Source organism: Leptodactylus fuscus, chromosome 1, assembly GCF_031893055.1.
Source record: "Leptodactylus fuscus isolate aLepFus1 chromosome 1, aLepFus1.hap2, whole genome shotgun sequence".
In the NCBI taxonomy this organism is placed as follows: domain Eukaryota; kingdom Metazoa; phylum Chordata; class Amphibia; order Anura; family Leptodactylidae; genus Leptodactylus; species Leptodactylus fuscus.
Window position 1 is genome coordinate 634,103 of NC_134265.1, and position 19,081 is coordinate 653,183.

The window sequence follows — 19,081 nt, forward strand, 5'->3', positions numbered from 1 at the left end:
CACTGTAACACTGGCATTTCACACATGGCACCGGCACACTCAGCATTACACCGTAACACTGGCATTTCACACATGGCACCGGCACACTCAGCATTACACCGTAACACTGGCTCTACACACATGGCACCGGCACACTCAGCATTACACCGTAACACTGGCATTTCACACATGGCACCGGCACACTCAGCATTACACCGTAACACTGGCATTTCACACATGGCACCGGCACACAAAGCATTATACCGTAACACTGGCTCTACACACGAGGCACTGGCACACACAGCATTACACCGTAACACTGGCATTACACACATAGCCCTGACACACAAAGCATTATACCGTAACACTGGCTCTACACACGAGGCACTGGCACACACAGCATTACACCGTAATACTGGCATTACACACGTGGCACTGGCACACTCAGCATTATAGCGTAACACTGGCTCTACACATGAGGCATCGGCACACTCAGCATTACACCGTAACACTGCCATTAAACACGTGGCACTGGCACACTCAGCATTATAGCGTAACACTGGCTCTACACATGAGGCATCGGCACACTCAGCATTACACCGTAACACTGCCATTACACACATAGCCCGGACACACACAGCATTACACCGTAACACTGGCATTACACACGAGGCACCGGCACACTCAGCATTACACCGTAACACTGGCATTACACACATAGCCCTGACACACAAAGCATTATACCGTAACACTGGCTCTACACACGAGGCACTGGCACACACAGCATTACACCGTAACACTGGCATTACACACGTGGCATTGGCACACTCAGCATTACACCGTAACACTGCCATTACACACGTGGCACTGGCACACTCAGCATTACACCGTAACACTGGCATTACACACATAGCCCTGACACACAAAGCATTATACCGAAACACTGCCATTACACACGTAACACTGGCTCTACACACGAGGCACCGGTACACTCAGCATTACACCGTAACACTGGCATTACACACGTGGCAGCGGCACACTCAGCATTACACCGTAACACTGGCTCTACACACGAGGCACTGGCACACACAGCATTACACCGTAACACTGCCATTACACACGTGGCACTGGCACACTCAGCATTACACCGTAACACTGGCATTACACACATAGCCCTGACACACAAAGCATTATACCGTAACACTGGCATTACACACATGGCACTGGCACACTCAACATTACACCGTAACACTGGCTCTACACACGAGGCACTGGCACACACAGCATTACACCGTAACACTGCCATTACACACGTGGCACTGGCACACTCAGCATTACACCGTAACACTGGCATTACACACATAGCCCTGACACACAAAGCATTATACCGTAACACTGGCATTACACACATGGCACTGGCACACTCAACATTACACCGTAACACTGGCTCTACACACGAGGCACTGACACACACAGCATTACACCGTAACACTGCCATTACACACGTGGCACTGACACACTCAGCATTACACCGTAACATTGGCATTACACACATAGCCCTGACACACAAAGCATTATACCGTAACACTGCCATTACACACGTAACACTGGCTCTACACACGAGGCACCGGTACACTCAGCATTACACCGTAACACTGGCTCTACACACGAGGCACTGGCACACTCAGCATTACACCGTAACACTGGCATTACACACGTGACAGCGGCACACTCAGCATTACACCGTAACACTGGCTCTACACACGAGGCACCGGCACACTCAGCATTACACCGTAACACTGGCTCTACACACGAGGCACTGGCACACTCAGCATTACACCGTAACACTGGCTCTACACACCTGGCACCGGCACACTCAGCATTATAGCGTAACACTGGCATTACACACATAGTCCTGACACACACAGCATTACACCGTAACACTGGCTCTACACACGAGGCACTGGCACACTCAGCATTACACCGTAACACTGCCATTACACACGTGGCACTGGCACACTCAGCATTACACCGTAACACTGGCATTACACACATTGCCCTGACTCACAAAGCATTATACCGTAACACTGGCATTACACACATGGCACTGGCACACTCAACATTACACCGTAACACTGGCTCTACACACGAGGCACCGGCACACTCAGCATTACACCGTAACACTGGCTCTACAGACGTGGCACCGGCACACACAGCATTACACCGTAACACTGCCATTACACACATAACACTGGCTCTACACACGAGGCACCGGTACACTCAGCATTACACCGTAACACTGGCATTACACACGTGGCAGCGGCACACTCAGCATTACGCCGTAACACTGGCTCTACACACGAGGCACTGGCACACTCAGCATTATAGCGTAACACTGGCATTACACACATAGCCCTGACACACAAAGCATTATACCGTAACACTGGCTCTACACACGAGGCACTGGCACACTCAGCATTATAGCGTAACACTGGCATTACACACATAGCCCTGACACACAAAGCATTATACCGTAACACTGGCTCTACACACGAGGCACTGGCACACACAGCATTATACCGTAACACTGGCATTACACACGAGGCACTGGCACACACAGCATTACACCGTAACACTGCCATTACACACGTGGCACTGGCACACTCAGCATTACACCGTAACACTGGCATTACACACATAGCCCTGACACACAAAGCATTATACCGAAACACTGCCATTACACACGTAACACTGGCTCTACACACGAGGCACCGGTACACTCAGCATTACACCGTAACACTGGCATTACACACGTGGCAGCGGCACACTCAGCATTACACCGTAACACTGGCTCTACACACGAGGCACCGGCACACTCAGCATTACACCGTAACACTGGCTCTACACACGAGGCACTGGCACACACAGCATTACACCGTAACACTGCCATTACACACGTGGCACTGGCACACTCAGCATTACACCGTAACACTGGCATTACACACATAGCCCTGACACACAAAGCATTATACCGTAACACTGGCATTACACACATGGCACTGGCACACTCAACATTACACCGTAACACTGGCTCTACACACGAGGCACTGGCACACACAGCATTACACCGTAACACTGCCATTACACACGTGGCACTGGCACACTCAGCATTACACCGTAACACTGGCATTACACACATAGCCCTGACACACAAAGCATTATACCGTAACACTGGCATTACACACATGGCACTGGCACACTCAACATTACACCGTAACACTGGCTCTACACACGAGGCACCGGCACACTCAGCATTACACCGTAACACTGGCTCTACACACGAGGCACTGGCACACTCAGCATTACACCGTAACACTGGCTCTACACACCTGGCACCGGCACACTCAGCATTATAGCGTAACACTGGCATTACACACATAGTCCTGACACACACAGCATTACACCGTAACACTGGCTCTACACACGAGGCACTGGCACACTCAGCATTACACCGTAACACTGCCATTACACACGTGGCACTGGCACACTCAGCATTACACCGTAACACTGGCATTACACACATTGCCCTGACTCACAAAGCATTATACCGTAACACTGGCATTACACACATGGCACTGGCACACTCAGCATTATAGCGTAACACTGGCATTACACACATAGTCCTGACACACACAGCATTACACCGTAACACTGGCTCTACACACGAGGCACTGGCACACTCAGCATTACACCGTAACACTGGCATTACAAACGTGGCACCGGCACACTCAGCATTACACCGTAACACTGGCACTACTCACATAGTCCTGACACACACAGCATTACACCGTAACACTGGCACTACTCACATAGTCCTGACACACACAGCATTACACCGTAACACTGGCACTACTCACATAGTCCTGACACACACAGCATTATACTGTAATACTGGCATTACACCGTAACACTGGCTCTACACACGAGGCACTGGCACACTCAGCATTACACCGTAACACTGGCATTACAAACGTGGCACCGGCACACTCAGCATTACACCGTAACACTGGCACTACTCACATAGTCCTGACACACACAGCATTACACCGTAACACTGGCACTACTCACATAGTCCTGACACACACAGCATTATACTGTAATACTGGCATTACACCGTAACACGTGGCACTATACACGAGGCAGTGACACAGTATAGTGAGTGTGTACTGCCAGTGTTACGGTTTTCCAGTGCCATGTCCAATGTTTCGATGTAGTGCTGAGTGTGCCAGGTGGCCTTGGGGACAGAATTACCCCAAAAGACTGAAGACTGATTTATCGTCCCCCTCCCTCATACACAGTAAGAGGTGGGGGCTGCATTACACCCCCTCCCCCAGCACTAGATCAATGTATAAGATTGGGATGTACGTTCCATGTCTTTCTTTTTTTGGATACATTACACCCCCCTTTGCCAGGCAATGTGTATGGAATAAAACAGCCCCTCCCCCTTGTTCGGGGATGCCATTTCCTAGCTGGTTTTCATTTTCACCACTTGCCTTCTCAGCGAGCTTATTGTGCCAGTGACGAGGTGCAGCGGGCGCAGCGATCAGCGGCAGGACAGGGCACCTCCCCCACCATCTTCTCCCGTATCCTGGATCGGAGCCTTCCTGCAGATATCATCTATGAGGATGAGCAGGTAGTGAGCGGACAGCTGTGTGTATACACGCTCCCTGTGTGTACATGTATGTGTTCGTATCTACACTCAGTGTGTGTGTGTTTGTATACATGCTCCCCGTGTATGTACATGCTCCCTGTGTATGTGTGGGTGTATACACTGTGTGTGTGTGTGTGCTCCATATGTATGTATGTGTGTGTGTGTGTACACGCTCCCTGTATATGTGTATGCGCTCTCTGTATATGTGTGTACATGCTCCCTGTGTATGTGTGGGTATGTGCTCCATATGTATATATGTATGTGTGTACACGCTCCCTGTATGTGTATGCGCTCTCTGTATATGTGTGTACGCGCTCCCTGTATATGTGTGTACGCGCTCTCTGTATATGTGTGTACGTGCTCCCTGTGTATGTGTGGGTATGTGCTCCATATGTATATATGTATGTATGTGTGTGTACGTGCTCCCTGTGTATGTGTGGGTGTGTGCTCCATATGTATGTATGTATGTGTGTGTATACACGCTCCCTGTATGTGTGTATGCGCTCTCTGTATATGTGTGTACGTGCTCCCTGTGTATGTGTTCGTATGTACACTCAGTGTGTGTGTGTATACATGCTCCCCGTGTATGTGTGGGTGTATACGCTGTGTGTGTGTGTGTGTGTGCGCTCCATAAGTATGTATGTATGTGTGTGTACACGCTCTCTGTATGTGTGTACGTGCTCCCTGTGTATGTGTGTGTGTGCTCCATATGTATGTATGTATGTATGTGTGTGTGTACACGCTCCCTGTATATGTGTGTACATGCTCCCTGTGTATGTGTTTGTATGTACACTCAGTGTGTGTGTGTATACATGCTCCCCGTGTATGTGTGGGTGTATACGCTGTGTGTGTGTGTGTGCTCCATATGTATGTATGTGTGTGTGTACACGCTCCCTGTATATGTGTATACGCTCTCTGTATATGTGTGTACGTGCTCCCTGTGTATGTGTGTGTGTGTATATACGTACACTCCGTGGGTGTGTGCATGTGTGTTTGTGTACACGCTCCCTGTATATGTGTATACGCTCCCTGTATATGTGTGTACGTGCTCCCTGTGTGTGCTCCATATGTATGTATGTATGTGTCGCGGGGTGTTTAGAGTCTATACTATAGGCAATGTGTAATATATATTTCATGTGGAATGTATTCTCTAACCTGTTGTATACATCAATGTGTAGTTGGCTGATTCGGGTCTAGTGTGTTAGCACATTGTATGCAAATACCTCTAACTAGTGAGGACAATGGGTGGAGATAATCTGATCAGTGTCTCCAAGAAGATGTTGGATGGTGCATTGTCCATAGTAGACAGGGAGTCTGCTCTCCTTGGTATAGGTGAGGGGGGAAGGATCTGTGACTCAGCCCTTCCCACCCACAGATATAGGTGTAACAGTCTTAGTATATAGTATATAGCTAGCAGTTAGTATGTGTTAGCCGGCCTGTGCACAGCTCTGCAGAGAGCCAGGATATAGTTACAGGACCAAGGAACCAAAGCTATCATTGGATTGTGACTTCTGTGGACTTATTGTTATTACGGTTGATGTGACCGCCGCCGGCTACTAACTTTGTGGATTACAATAAATTGCTGTTGTCTCCCGACCTCTTGTGTCCGTGTTGATTCAAGATATCCTCCGGAGGAAGGACTACCTTTGCTCCGTGACAGTATGTATGTGTGTATGTGTGTGTACACGCTCCCTGTATATGTGTATGCGCTCTCTGTATATGTGTGTATGTGCTCCCTGTGTATGTGTGTATATACGTACACTCCGTGGGTGTGTGTTTGTGTACACGGTCTGTGTATGTGTGGGTGTGTGCATGTCTGTGTGTGTGTACACGCTCTGTGTGTGTGTGTATGTGCTCCCTGTGTATGTGTATACGCTGTGTGTGTGTGCTCCATATGTATGTGTGTGTGTACACGCTCCCTTTATGTGTATGCGCTCTCTGTATATGTGTGTACACGCTCCCTGTGTATGTGTATGCGCTCTCTGTATATGTGTGTACGTGCTCCCTGTGTATGTGTATGTGTGGGTGTGTGCTCCATATGTATGTATGTATGTATGTGTGTGTGTGTACACGCTCCCTGTATGTGTGTATGCGCTCTCTGTATATGTGTGTACATGCTCCCTGTGTATGTGTGGGTATGTGCTCTGTATGCATGTATGTGTGTGTGTATGTGCTCCCTGTGTATGTGTATGCGCTGTCTGTATATGTGTGTACGTGCTCCCTGTGTATGTGTGTGTGTGCTCCATATGTATGCATGTGTGTGTGTACACGCTCTCTGTATATGTGTGTACGTGCTCCCTGTGTATGTGTGTGTGTGTGCGCGCTCCATATGTATGTATGTATGTATGTACACGCTACCTGTATGTGTGTATGCGCTCTCTGTATATGTGTGGGTGTGTGCTCCATATGTATGTATGTGTGTGTGTACACGCTCCCTGTATGTGTGTATGCGCTCTCTGTATATGTGTGGGTGTGTGCTCCGTATGTATGTGTGTGTGTACACGCTCCCTGTATGTGTGTATGCGCTCTCTGTATATGTGTACGTGCTCCCTGTGTATATGTGTGTGTGCTCCATATGTATGTATGTATGTGTGTGTACACGCTCCCTGTATGTGTGTATGCTCTCTCTGTATATGTGTACGTGCTCCCTGTGTATATGTGTGTGTGCTCCATATGTATGTATGTATGCATGTATGTATGTGTGTACACGCTCCCTGTATGTGTGTATGCTCTCTCTGTATATGTGTGTATGTGCTCCCTGTGTATGTGTGGGTGTGTGCTCCATATGTATGTATGTGTGTGTACACGCTCCCTGTATATGTGTGTACGCGCTCTCTGTATATGTGTGTACGTGCTCCCTGTGTATGTGTGGGTATGTGCTCCATATGTATATATGTATGTATGTGTGTGTACGTGCTCCCTGTGTATATGTGTGTGTGCTCCATATGTATGTATGTGTGTGTACACGCTCCCTGTATGTGTGTATGCTCTCTCTGTATATGTGTACGTGCTCCCTGTGTATATGTGTGTGTGCTCCATATGTATGTATGTATGTGTGTGTACACGCTCCCTGTATGTGTGTATGCTCTCTCTGTATATGTGTGTATGTGCTCCCTGTGTATGTGTGGGTGTGTGCTCCATATGTATGTATGTGTGTGTACACGCTCGCTGTATGTGTGTGTATGTGCTCCCTGTGTATGTGTGTGTGCTCCATATGTATGTATGTGTGTGTACGTGCTCCCTGTATGTGTGTATGCGCTCTCTGTATATGTGTGTACGTGCTCCCTGTGTATGTGTGTGTGCTCCATATGTATGTATGTGTGTGTGTACACGCTCCCTGTATGTGTGTATGTGCTCCCTGTGTATGTGTGTGTGCGCTCCATATGTATGTGTGTGTACGTGCTCCCTGTATGTGTGTATGCGCTCTCTGTATATGTGTGTACGTGCTCCCTGTGTATGTGTGTATGCTCTCTCTGTATATGTGTGTACGAGCTCCCTGTGTATGTGTGGGTGTGCTCCGTATGTATGTATGTGTGTGTGTGTGTGTGTACACGCTCCCTGTATATGTGTATGCGCTCTCTGTATATGTGTGTACATGCTCCATGTATGTGTGTGCTCTCTGTATGTGTGTACACGCTCCCTGTATATGTGTGTACGTGCTCCCTGTATGTGTGTATGTGCTCTCTGTATATATGTGTATGTGCTCCCTGTGTATGTGTATACGCTGTGTGTGCTCCATATGTATGTATGTGTGTGTGTGCTCCATATGTATGTATGTGTGTGTGTACGTGCTCCCTGTGTATGTGTGTATGCGCTCTCTGTATATGTGTGTACGAGCTCCCTGTGTATGTGTGGGTGTGCTCCGTATGTATGTATGTGTGTGTGTGTACACGCTCCCTGTATTTGTATGCGGTCTCTGTATATGTGTGTACACACTCCCTGTATATGTGTATGTGCTCTCTGTATATATGTGTACGTGCTCCCTGTGTATGTGCTCTCTGTATATGTGTGTACGTGCTCCCTGTGTATGTGTATGCGCTCTCTGTATATGTGTACGTGCTCCATATGTATGTATGTGTGTGTGTGCTCTCTGTGTATATATGTGTTCGTGCTCCGTGTATGTGCTCTCTGTATATGTGTGTACGTGCTCCCTGTGTATGTGTATGCGCTCTCTGTATATGTGTACGTGCTCCATATGTATGTATGTGTGTGTGTGTACACGCTCCCTGTATGTGTATGCGCTCTCTGTATATATGTGTACGTGCTCCCTGTGTATGTGCTCTCTGTATATGTGTGTACGTGCTCCCTGTGTATGTGTATGCGCTCTCTGTATATGTGTATGTGCTCCATATGTATGTATGTGTGTGTGTGCTCTCTGTATATATGTGTACGTGCTCCCTGTGTATGTGCTCTCTGTATATATGTGTATGCGCTCTCTGTATATGTGTACGTGCTCCATATGTATGTATGTGTGTGTACACGCTCCCTGTATGTGTATGCGGTCTCTGTATATGTGTGTACGTGCTCCCTGTATATGTGTATGCGCTCTCTGTATATGTATACGTGCTCCATATGTATGTATGTATGTGTGTGTGTGCTCTCTGTATATATGTGTACGTGCTCCCTGTGTATGTGTATGCGCTCTCTGTATATGTGTATGTGCTCCATATGTATGTATGTGTGTGTGTGCTCTCTGTATATATGTGTACGTGCTCCCTGTGTATGTGCTCTCTGTATATGTGTGTACGTGCTCCCTGTGTATGTGTATGCGCTCTCTGTATATGTGTATGTGCTCCATATGTATGTATGTGTGTGTGTGCTCTCTGTATATATGTGTACGTGCTCCCTGTGTATGTGCTCTCTGTATATGTGTGTACGTGCTCCCTGTGTATGTGTATGCGCTCTCTGTATATGTGTATGTGCTCCATATGTATGTATGTGTGTGTGTGCTCTCTGTATATATGTGTACGTGCTCCCTGTGTATGTGCTCTCTGTATATATGTGTACGTGCTCCCTGTGTATGTGTATGCGCTCTCTGTATATGTGTATGTGCTCCATATGTATGTATGTGTGTGTGTGCTCTCTGTATATATGTGTACGTGCTCCCTGTGTATGTGTATGCGCTCTCTGTATATGTGTACGTGCTCCATATGTATGTATGCGTGTGTGTGTACACGCTCCCTGTATGTGTATGCGGTCTCTGTATATGTGTGTACGTGCTCCCTGTATATGTGTATGCGCTCTCTGTATATGTATACGTGCTCCATATGTATGTATGTGTGTGTGTGCTCTCTGTATATATGTGTACGTGCTCCCTGTGTATGTGTATGCGCTCTCTGTATATGTGTATGTGCTCCATATGTATGTATGTGTGTGTGTGCTCTCTGTATATATGTGTACGTGCTCCCTGTGTATGTGTGTGTGTGTGTGTGTGTGTGTGTGTGTGTGTGTGTGTGTGTACGTCCCACTGACCTCTCCCTTCTCTTTCAGTGTTTGGCATTTCGGGATGTTTCTCCTCAGGCGCCCGTTCATTTTCTTGTGATTCCAAAACTTCTGATTCCCAGAATAAGTCAAGTAACTGTGGGCGACAAGGAGGTAAGTGGGCGACAACTGACCCTCCAATGTACTGGATATGACCCCTCCCCCCCCTGTCTATCTCTATAAACCCCCCCCGATTGCTGACCCCTACCATGTATACCGCTGAGCCCGGACTAGATGTCATCCATCTGCTACTACAACTCCCATCATTCACCTGCCTGTGAGAGTCATTCTCTGCTTTCCATTGGTCCAGCTCCTCGGTCATCTGTTGGTCACGGCCGCGCAACTGGCACAAAAAGAAGGTCTGACTGATGGCTACAGGATCGGTGAGTAGGCGTGCGTGTATATATATATATATATATATATATATATATATATATATATATATATATATGTATGTATGTATGCACACACATATATATACACACACACATATACTGTACATATATATATATATATATATATATATATATATATATATATATATATGTATACACACACACACACGCAACTACACACAGAGATAGATGTAGTGGGGAGGTGGCTGGGTAGTAGCAGTGGTGCCGACCTAAACAGTCCGAGAAAGGGACACAAAATGCAGCAAACTGGTTTATTTAGAAAAAACAGGACAATAAATAAACCTTCACTTCAGGCACAAAATGAGCAAAACAATAAATCCTGCTCGTCTGAGCCACTAACTGGAACAGATAACCTAACCATACATGGGGCTTACTGCCAGCCACATAGACACAACAGGAGCAGTATAGTGTCACCGGACTCAGGGTTACAGGACAGACCCGGCGCCTCCTCTCACCTCATAGAACTGCCCTGCAATGTAGGAGCTGCAGCCTTTATGGGTCAGTAATGACTCCAAGATCTGCCCCCGTGCTGAGGCTCCTCCAGATCTGCCCCCGTGCTGAGGCTCCTCCAGATCTGCCCCCGAGCTGAGGCTCCTCCAGATCTGCCCCCGAGCTGAGGCTCCTCCAGATCTGCCCCCGAGCTGAGGCTCCTCCAGATCTGCCCCCGTGCTGAGGCTCCTCCAGATCTGCCCCCGTGCTGAGGCTCCTCCAGATCTGCCCCCGTGCTGAGGCTCCTCCAGATCTGCCCCCGAGCTGAGGCTCCTCCAGACCTGCCCCCGTGCTGAGGCTCCTCCAGACCTGCCCCCGTGCTGAGGCTCCTCCAGACCTGCCCCCGTGCTGAGGCTCCTCCAGACCTGCCCCCGTGCTGAGGCTCCTCCAGACCTGCCCCCGTGCTGAGGCTCCTCCAGATCTGCCCCCGTGCTGAGGCTCCTCCAGATCTGCCCCCGTGCTGAGGCTCCTCCAGATCTGCCCCCGTGCTGAGGCTCCTCCAGATCTGCCCCCGAGCTGAGGCTCCTCCAGATCTGCCCCCGAGCTGAGGCTCCTCCAGATCTGCCCCCGTGCTGAGGCTCCTCCAGACCTGCCCCCGTGCTGAGGCTCCTCCAGACCTGCCCCCGTGCTGAGGCTCCTCCAGACCTGCCCCCGAGCTGAGGCTCCTCCAGATCCTGGGGGAGATATTGCGGGACCCCAGCACTCTGCCTGTCACCTCCTCACAGTATATATTACACACATCTCATATACACACACACACACAACGGGGGGGGGGGGGCTCCATATAATTTATATGGTCTCCATCACTGGTTCTCTTCTCCTTACAGTTGTCAATGATGGCCAGCAGGGGGCGCAATCCGTCTATCATCTCCATTTACATGTCATCGGTGGCCGGCAGATGAGCTGGCCTCCGGGGTAATAATAACCGACTGCAACCCAACATGTGACTGACTACAATAAAATGAGAAGAGTCTAATAATGCAGTCCTATGTAACACCACAGATAACACCGGCAGTCCTATGTAACACCACAGATAACACCGGCAGTCCTATGTAACACCACAGATAACACAGTGATACTCTCTATATACAGGTAATGTAGTAGATGTCACCGGCAGTCCTATGTAACACCACAGATAACACAGTGATAACTCTCTATATACAGGTAATGTAGTAGCTGTCACCGGCAGTCCCATGTAACACCACAGATAACACAGTGATCACTCTCTATATACAGGTAATGCAGTAGATGTCACCGGCAGTCCTATGTAACACCACAGATAACACAGTGATAACTCTCTATATACAGGTAATGTAGTAGATGTCACCGGCAGTCCTATGTAACACACAGATAATACAGTGATAACTCTCTATATACAGGTAATGTAGTAGATGTCACCGGCAGTCCTATGTAACACCACAGATAACACAGTGATAACTCTCTATATACAGGTAATGTAGTAGATGTCACCGGCAGTCCTATGTAACACCACAGATAACACAGTGATAACTCTCTATATACAGGTAATGTAGTAGATGTCACCGGCAGTCCTATGTAACACCACAGATAACAGTGATAACTCTCTATATACAGGTAATGTAGTAGATGTCACCGGCAGTCCTATGTAACACCACAGATAACAGTGATAACTCTCTATATACAGGTAATGTAGTAGATGTCACCGGCAGTCCTATGTAACACCACAGATAACACAGTGATAGCTCTCTATATACAGGTAATGTAGTAGATGTCACCGGCAGTCCTATGTAACACCACAGATAACACAGTGATAACTCTCTATATACAGGTAATGTAGTAGATGTCACCGGCAGTCCTATGTAACACACAGATAACACAGTGATAACTCTCTATATACAGGTAATGTAGTAGATGTAACCGGCAGTCCCATGTAACACCACAGATAACACAGTGATAACTCTCTATATACAGGTAATGTAGTAGGTGTCACCGGCAGTCCCATGTAACAGCACAGATAACACAGTGATAACTCTCTATATACAGGTAATGTAGTAGGTGTCACCGGCAGTCCCATGTAACAGCACAGATAACACAGTGATAACTCTCTATATACAGGTAATGTAGTAGATGTAACCGGCAGTCCCATGTAACACCACAGATAACAGAGTGATAACTCTCTATATACAGGTAATGTAGTAGATGTCACCGGCAGTCCCATGTAACACCACAGATAACACAGTGATAACTCTCTATATACAGGTAATGTAGTAGATGTCACCGGCAGTCCTATGTAACACCACAGATAACACAGTGATAACTCTCTATATACAGGTAATGTAGTAGATGTCACCGGCAGTCCTATGTAACACCACAGATAACACAGTGATAACTCTCTATATACAGGTAATGTAGTAGATGTCACCGGCAGTCCTTTGTAACACCACAGATAACACAGTGATAACTCTCTATATACAGGTAATGTAGTAGATGTAACCGGCAGTCCCATGTAACACCACAGATAACACAGTGATAACTCTCTATATACAGGTAATGTAGTAGATGTCACCGGCAGTCCCATGTAACACCACAGATAACACAGTGATAACTCTCTATATACAGGTAATGTAGTAGATGTCACCGGCAGTCCTATGTAACACCACAGATAACACAGTGATAACTCTCTATATACAGGTAATGTAGTAGATGTCACCGGCAGTCCTTTGTAACACCACAGATAACACAGTGATAACTCTCTATATACAGGTAATGTAGTAGATGTAACCGGCAGTCCCATGTAACACCACAGATAACACAGTGATAACTCTCTATATACAGGTAATGTAGTAGATGTCACCGGCAGTCCCATGTAACACCACAGATAACACAGTGATAACTCTCTATATACAGGTAATGTAGTAGATGTCACCGGCAGTCCCATGTAACACCACAGATAACACTGTGATAACTCTCTATATACAGGTAATGTAGTAGATGTCACCGGCAGTCCCATGTAACACCACAGATAACACAGTGATAACTCTCTATATACAGGTAATGTAGTAGATGTCACCGGCAGTCCCATGTAACACCACAGATAACTGTGATAACTCTCTATATACAGGTAATGTAGTAGATGTCACCGGCAGTCCCATGTAACACCACAGATAACACAGTGATAACTCTCTATATACAGGTAATGTAGTAGATGTCACCGGCAGTCCCATGTAACACCACAGATAACACAGTGATAACTCTCTATATACAGGTAATGTAGTAGATGTCACCGGCAGTCCCATGTAACACCACAGATAACAGTGATAACTCTCTATATACAGGTAATGTAGTAGATGTCACCGGCAGTCCTATGTAACACCACAGATAACACAGTGATAGCTCTCTATATACAGGTAATGTAGTAGATGTCACCGGCAGTCCTATGTAACACCACAGATAACACAGTGATAACTCTCTGAGTACAGGTAATGTAGTAGATGTCACCGGCAGTCCTATGTAACACCACAGATAACACAGTGATAACTCTCTATATACAGGTAATGTAGTAGATGTCACCGGCAGTCCTATGTAACACACAGATAACACAGTGATAACTCTCTATATACAGGTAATGTAGTAGATGTAACCGGCAGTCCCATGTAACACCACAGATAACACAGTGATAACTCTCTATATACAGGTAATGTAGTAGGTGTCACCGGCAGTCCCATGTAACAGCACAGATAACACAGTGATAACTCTCTATATACAGGTAATGTAGTAGATGTCACCGGCAGTCCCATGTAACACTACAGATAACACAGTGATAACTCTCTATATACAGGTAATGTAGTAGGTGTCACCGGCAGTCCTATGTAACACCACAGATAACACAGTGATAACTCTCTATATACAGGTAATGTAGTAGATGTCACCGGCAGTCCCATGTAACACCACAGATAACAGTGATAACTCTCTATATACAGGTAATGTAGTAGATGTCACCGGCAGTCCTATGTAACACCACAGATAACACAGTGATAGCTCTCTATATACAGGTAATGTAGTAGATGTCACCGGCAGTCCTATGTAACACCACAGATAACACAGTGATAACTCTCTATATACAGGTAATGTAGTAGATGTCACCGGCAGTCCTATGTAACACCACAGATAACACAGTGATAACTCTCTATATACAGGTAATGTAGTAGATGTCACCGGCAGTCCTATGTAACACACAGATAACACAGTGATAACTCTCTATATACAGGTAATGTAGTAGATGTAACCGGCAGTCCCATGTAACACCACAGATAACACAGTGATAACTCTCTATATACAGGTAATGTAGTAGGTGTCACCGGCAGTCCCATGTAACAGCACAGATAACACAGTGATAACTCTCTATATACAGGTAATGTAGTAGATGTCACCGGCAGTCCCATGTAACACTACAGATAACACAGTGATAACTCTCTATATACAGGTAATGTAGTAGGTGTCACCGGCAGTCCTTTGTAACACTACAGATAACACAGTGATAACTCTCTATATACAGGTAATGTAGTAGATGTCACCGGCAGTCCTATGTAACACACAGATAACACAGTGATAACTCTATATACAGGTAATGTAGTAGATGTAACCGGCAGTCCCATGTAACACCACAGATAACACAGTGATAACTCTCTATATACAGGTAATGTAGTAGGTGTCACCGGCAGTCCCATGTAACAGCACAGATAACACAGTGATAACTCTCTATATACAGGTAATGTAGTAGATGTCACCGGCAGTCCTATGTAACACTACAGATAACACAGTGATAACTCTCTATATACAGGTAATGTAGTAGATGTCACCGGCAGTCCTATGTAACACCACAGATAACACAGTGATAACTCTCTGAGTACAGGTAATGTAGTAGATGTCACCGGCAGTCCTATGTAACACCACAGATAACACAGTGATAACTCTCTATATACAGGTAATGTAGTAGGTGTCACCGGCAGTCCCGTGTAACAGCACAGATAACACAGTGATAACTCTCTATATACAGGTAATGTAGTAGATGTCACCGGCAGTCCTATGTAACACTACAGATAACACAGTGATAACTCTCTATATACAGGTAATGTAGTAGATGTCACCGGCAGTCCTATGTAACACCACAGATAACACAGTGATCACTCTCTATATACAGGTAATGTAGTAGATGTCACCGGCAGTCCTATGTAACACCACAGATAACACAGTGATAACTCTCTATATACAGGTAATGTAGTAGATGTCACCGGCAGTCCTATGTAACACCACAGATAACACAGTGATAACTCTCTATATACAGGTAATGTAGTAGGTGTCACCGGCAGTCCCATGTAACACCACAGATAACACAGTGATAACTCTCTATATACAGGTAATGTAGTAGATGTCACCGGCAGTCCCATGTAACACCACAGATAACACAGTGATAACTCTCTATATACAGGTAATGTAGTAGATGTCACCGGCAGTCCCATGTAACACCACAGATAACACAGTGATAGCTCTCTATATACAGGTAATGTAGTAGATGTCACCGGCAGTCCCATGTAACAGCACAGATAACACAGTGATAACTCTCTATATACAGGTAATGTAGTAGATGTCACCGGCAGTCCTATGTAACACCACAGATAACACAGTGATAACTCTCTATATACAGGTAATGTAGTAGATGTCACCGGCAGTCCCATGTAACACCACAGATAACACAGTGATAACTCTCTATATACAGGTAATGTAGTAGATGTCACCGGCAGTCCTATGTAACAGCACAGATAACACAGTGATAACTCTCTCTATATACAGGTAATGTAGTAGATGTCACCGGCAGTCCTGTGTAAAACCACAGATAACACAGTGATAACTCTCTGAGTACAGGTAATGTAGTAGATGTCACCGGCAGTCCTATGTAACACCACAGATAACACAGTGATAACTCTCTATATACAGGTAATGTAGTAGATGTCACTGGCAGTCCCATGTAACACCACAGATAACACAGTGATAACTCTCTATATACAGGTAATGTAGTAGATGTCACCGGCAGTCCTATGTAACACCACAGATAACACAGTGATAACTCTCTGAGTACAGGTAATGTAGTAGATGTCACCGGCAGTCCCATGTAACACCACAGATAACACAGTGATAGCTCTCTATATACAGGTAATGTAGTAGATGTCACCGGCAGTCCTATGTAACACCACAGATAACACAGTGATAGCTCTCTATATACAGGTAATGTAGTAGATGTCACCGGCAGTCCTATGTAACACCACAGACAGGATAATCCTTTACATGGGGACAATGAGTGTTACAGCAGCGGATAACACAGTGATATATTACAGGACAGACACAGACAAGCTCAGAGCAACTAAGAAGAGAAGAAAGTTTCCGGATCATTTAGTTCTCTGTGCGGAGTGTCTCCACTTGGTCTGATGTAGATTATACAGCCTGACCGCGGTTGGGAGGAAGGCTCTCCGGTAGCTCCTTCTCACACTTGGGATGAAGCAGTCGGTCACTGACAGGACTGCCCGGTGCTATCACGGTCCCATACATGGGGTGGGATTTGTTCTCCTGCATGGAGGTCACCACAGACAGTGTCCTTCTGTCACCCCCCACCTGTACTGGGTCCAGGGGGCTCCCCAGGACAGAGCTGGCTCTTCTAACCAGCCTGACAAGTCTATTCCTATCCCTGGCTGGTATGTTGCTCCCCCCCCCCCCAGCAGGCCACACTGAAGAAGTTGGAAAAAGCCCTAAGAAGTGGCCCCTGGACCACCGGCCCTAAGAAGTGTCCCCTGGACTCCGAAGGCCCTAAGAAGTGGCCCCTGGACCCCCGGCCCTAAGAAGTGGCCCCTGGACCCCCGGCCCTCGGCCTCCTGAGCAGGTAGAGTCTGCTGTGGCCCTTTCTGTGCAGCGCCTCCAGGTGATCGGCCCAGTCTAGTTTATTATTGAGGAGCACGCCCAGATACTTATAGGTCCTGACTATCTCAGTACATGTCCCTTGGATCTCCACCGGGGTCGGAGCACTTCTCCGCTTACTAAAGTCCACCACCATCTCCTTGGTCTTCCCAGCATTAACCCTGAGCTGGTTCTGCTGACACCAGTCCACACAGTCCCGGTTTAAGTCTCTGTATTCCCTATCATCGCCATCAGTGATAAGGCCGACTATAGCAGAGACATCGGAGGACTTCTGTAAGTAACAGCTGGAGGAGTTGTGCCTAAAGTCAGCAGTGTACAGTGTGAGCAGGGGCGAGAGCTGGACCTTGTGGTGCCCCCGTACTACAGATCACAGTGTCAGACACACAGTCCCGGGCTCTCACATACTGAGGGCGGGGTGTCAGGTAGTCTAGGATCCAGTAGGACAGGTGATGGTCCCTCCACCAAGGTCCAGCTTCTCCCTCAGTAGTCCCGGGCTCTCACATACTGAGGGCGGGGTGTCAGGTAGTCTAGGATCCAGTAGGACAGGTGATGGTCCCTCCACCAAGGTGCAGCTTCTCCCTCAGTAGTCCTGGGCTCTCACATACTGAGGGCGGGGTGTCAGCTAGTCTAGGATCCAGTAGGACAGGTGATGGTCCCTCCACCAAGGTTCAGCTTCTCCCTCAGTAGTCCTGGGCTCTCACATACTGAGGGCGGGGTGTCAGCTAGTCTAGGATCCAGTAGGACCGGTGATGGTCCCTCCACCAAGGTGCAGCTTCTCCCTCAGTAGTCCTGGGCTCTCACATACTGAGGGCGGGGTGTCAGGTAGTCTAGGATCCAGTAGGACCGGTGATGGTCCCTCCACCAAGGTGCAGTTTCTCCCTCAGTAGTCCTGGGCTCTCACATACTGAGGGCGGGGTGTCAGCTAGTCTAGGATCCAGTAGGACCGGTGATGGTCCCTCCACCAAGGTCCAGCTTCTCCCTCAGTAGTCCCGGGCTCTCACATACTGAGGGCGGGTTGTCAGGTAGTCTAGGACCAGTAGGACCGGTGATGGTCCCTCCA

The 19,081-nt window shown here is 47.2% G+C and overlaps 1 protein-coding gene across 4 annotated transcripts in view; it reads left to right on the top strand.

The window, feature by feature from the left end:
• The window catches only part of HINT2 (histidine triad nucleotide binding protein 2), a 36,395-nt gene extending 24,340 nt beyond the window's left edge, over window positions 1–12,055 (top strand). For all 4 annotated transcript variants that reach the window (XM_075262339.1, XM_075262340.1, XM_075262341.1 and 1 more), the window contains 4 exons: window positions 4,541–4,672; window positions 10,181–10,285; window positions 10,482–10,554; window positions 11,904–12,055. In XM_075262339.1, coding sequence (XP_075118440.1) covers window positions 4,541–4,672; window positions 10,181–10,285; window positions 10,482–10,554; window positions 11,904–11,995 — 402 coding nt within the window. In that variant the 3' untranslated portion in view covers window positions 11,996–12,055. The remainder of the gene's footprint in view (window positions 1–4,540; window positions 4,673–10,180; window positions 10,286–10,481; window positions 10,555–11,903) is intronic.
• Window positions 12,056–19,081: the final 7,026 nt, after the last annotated feature.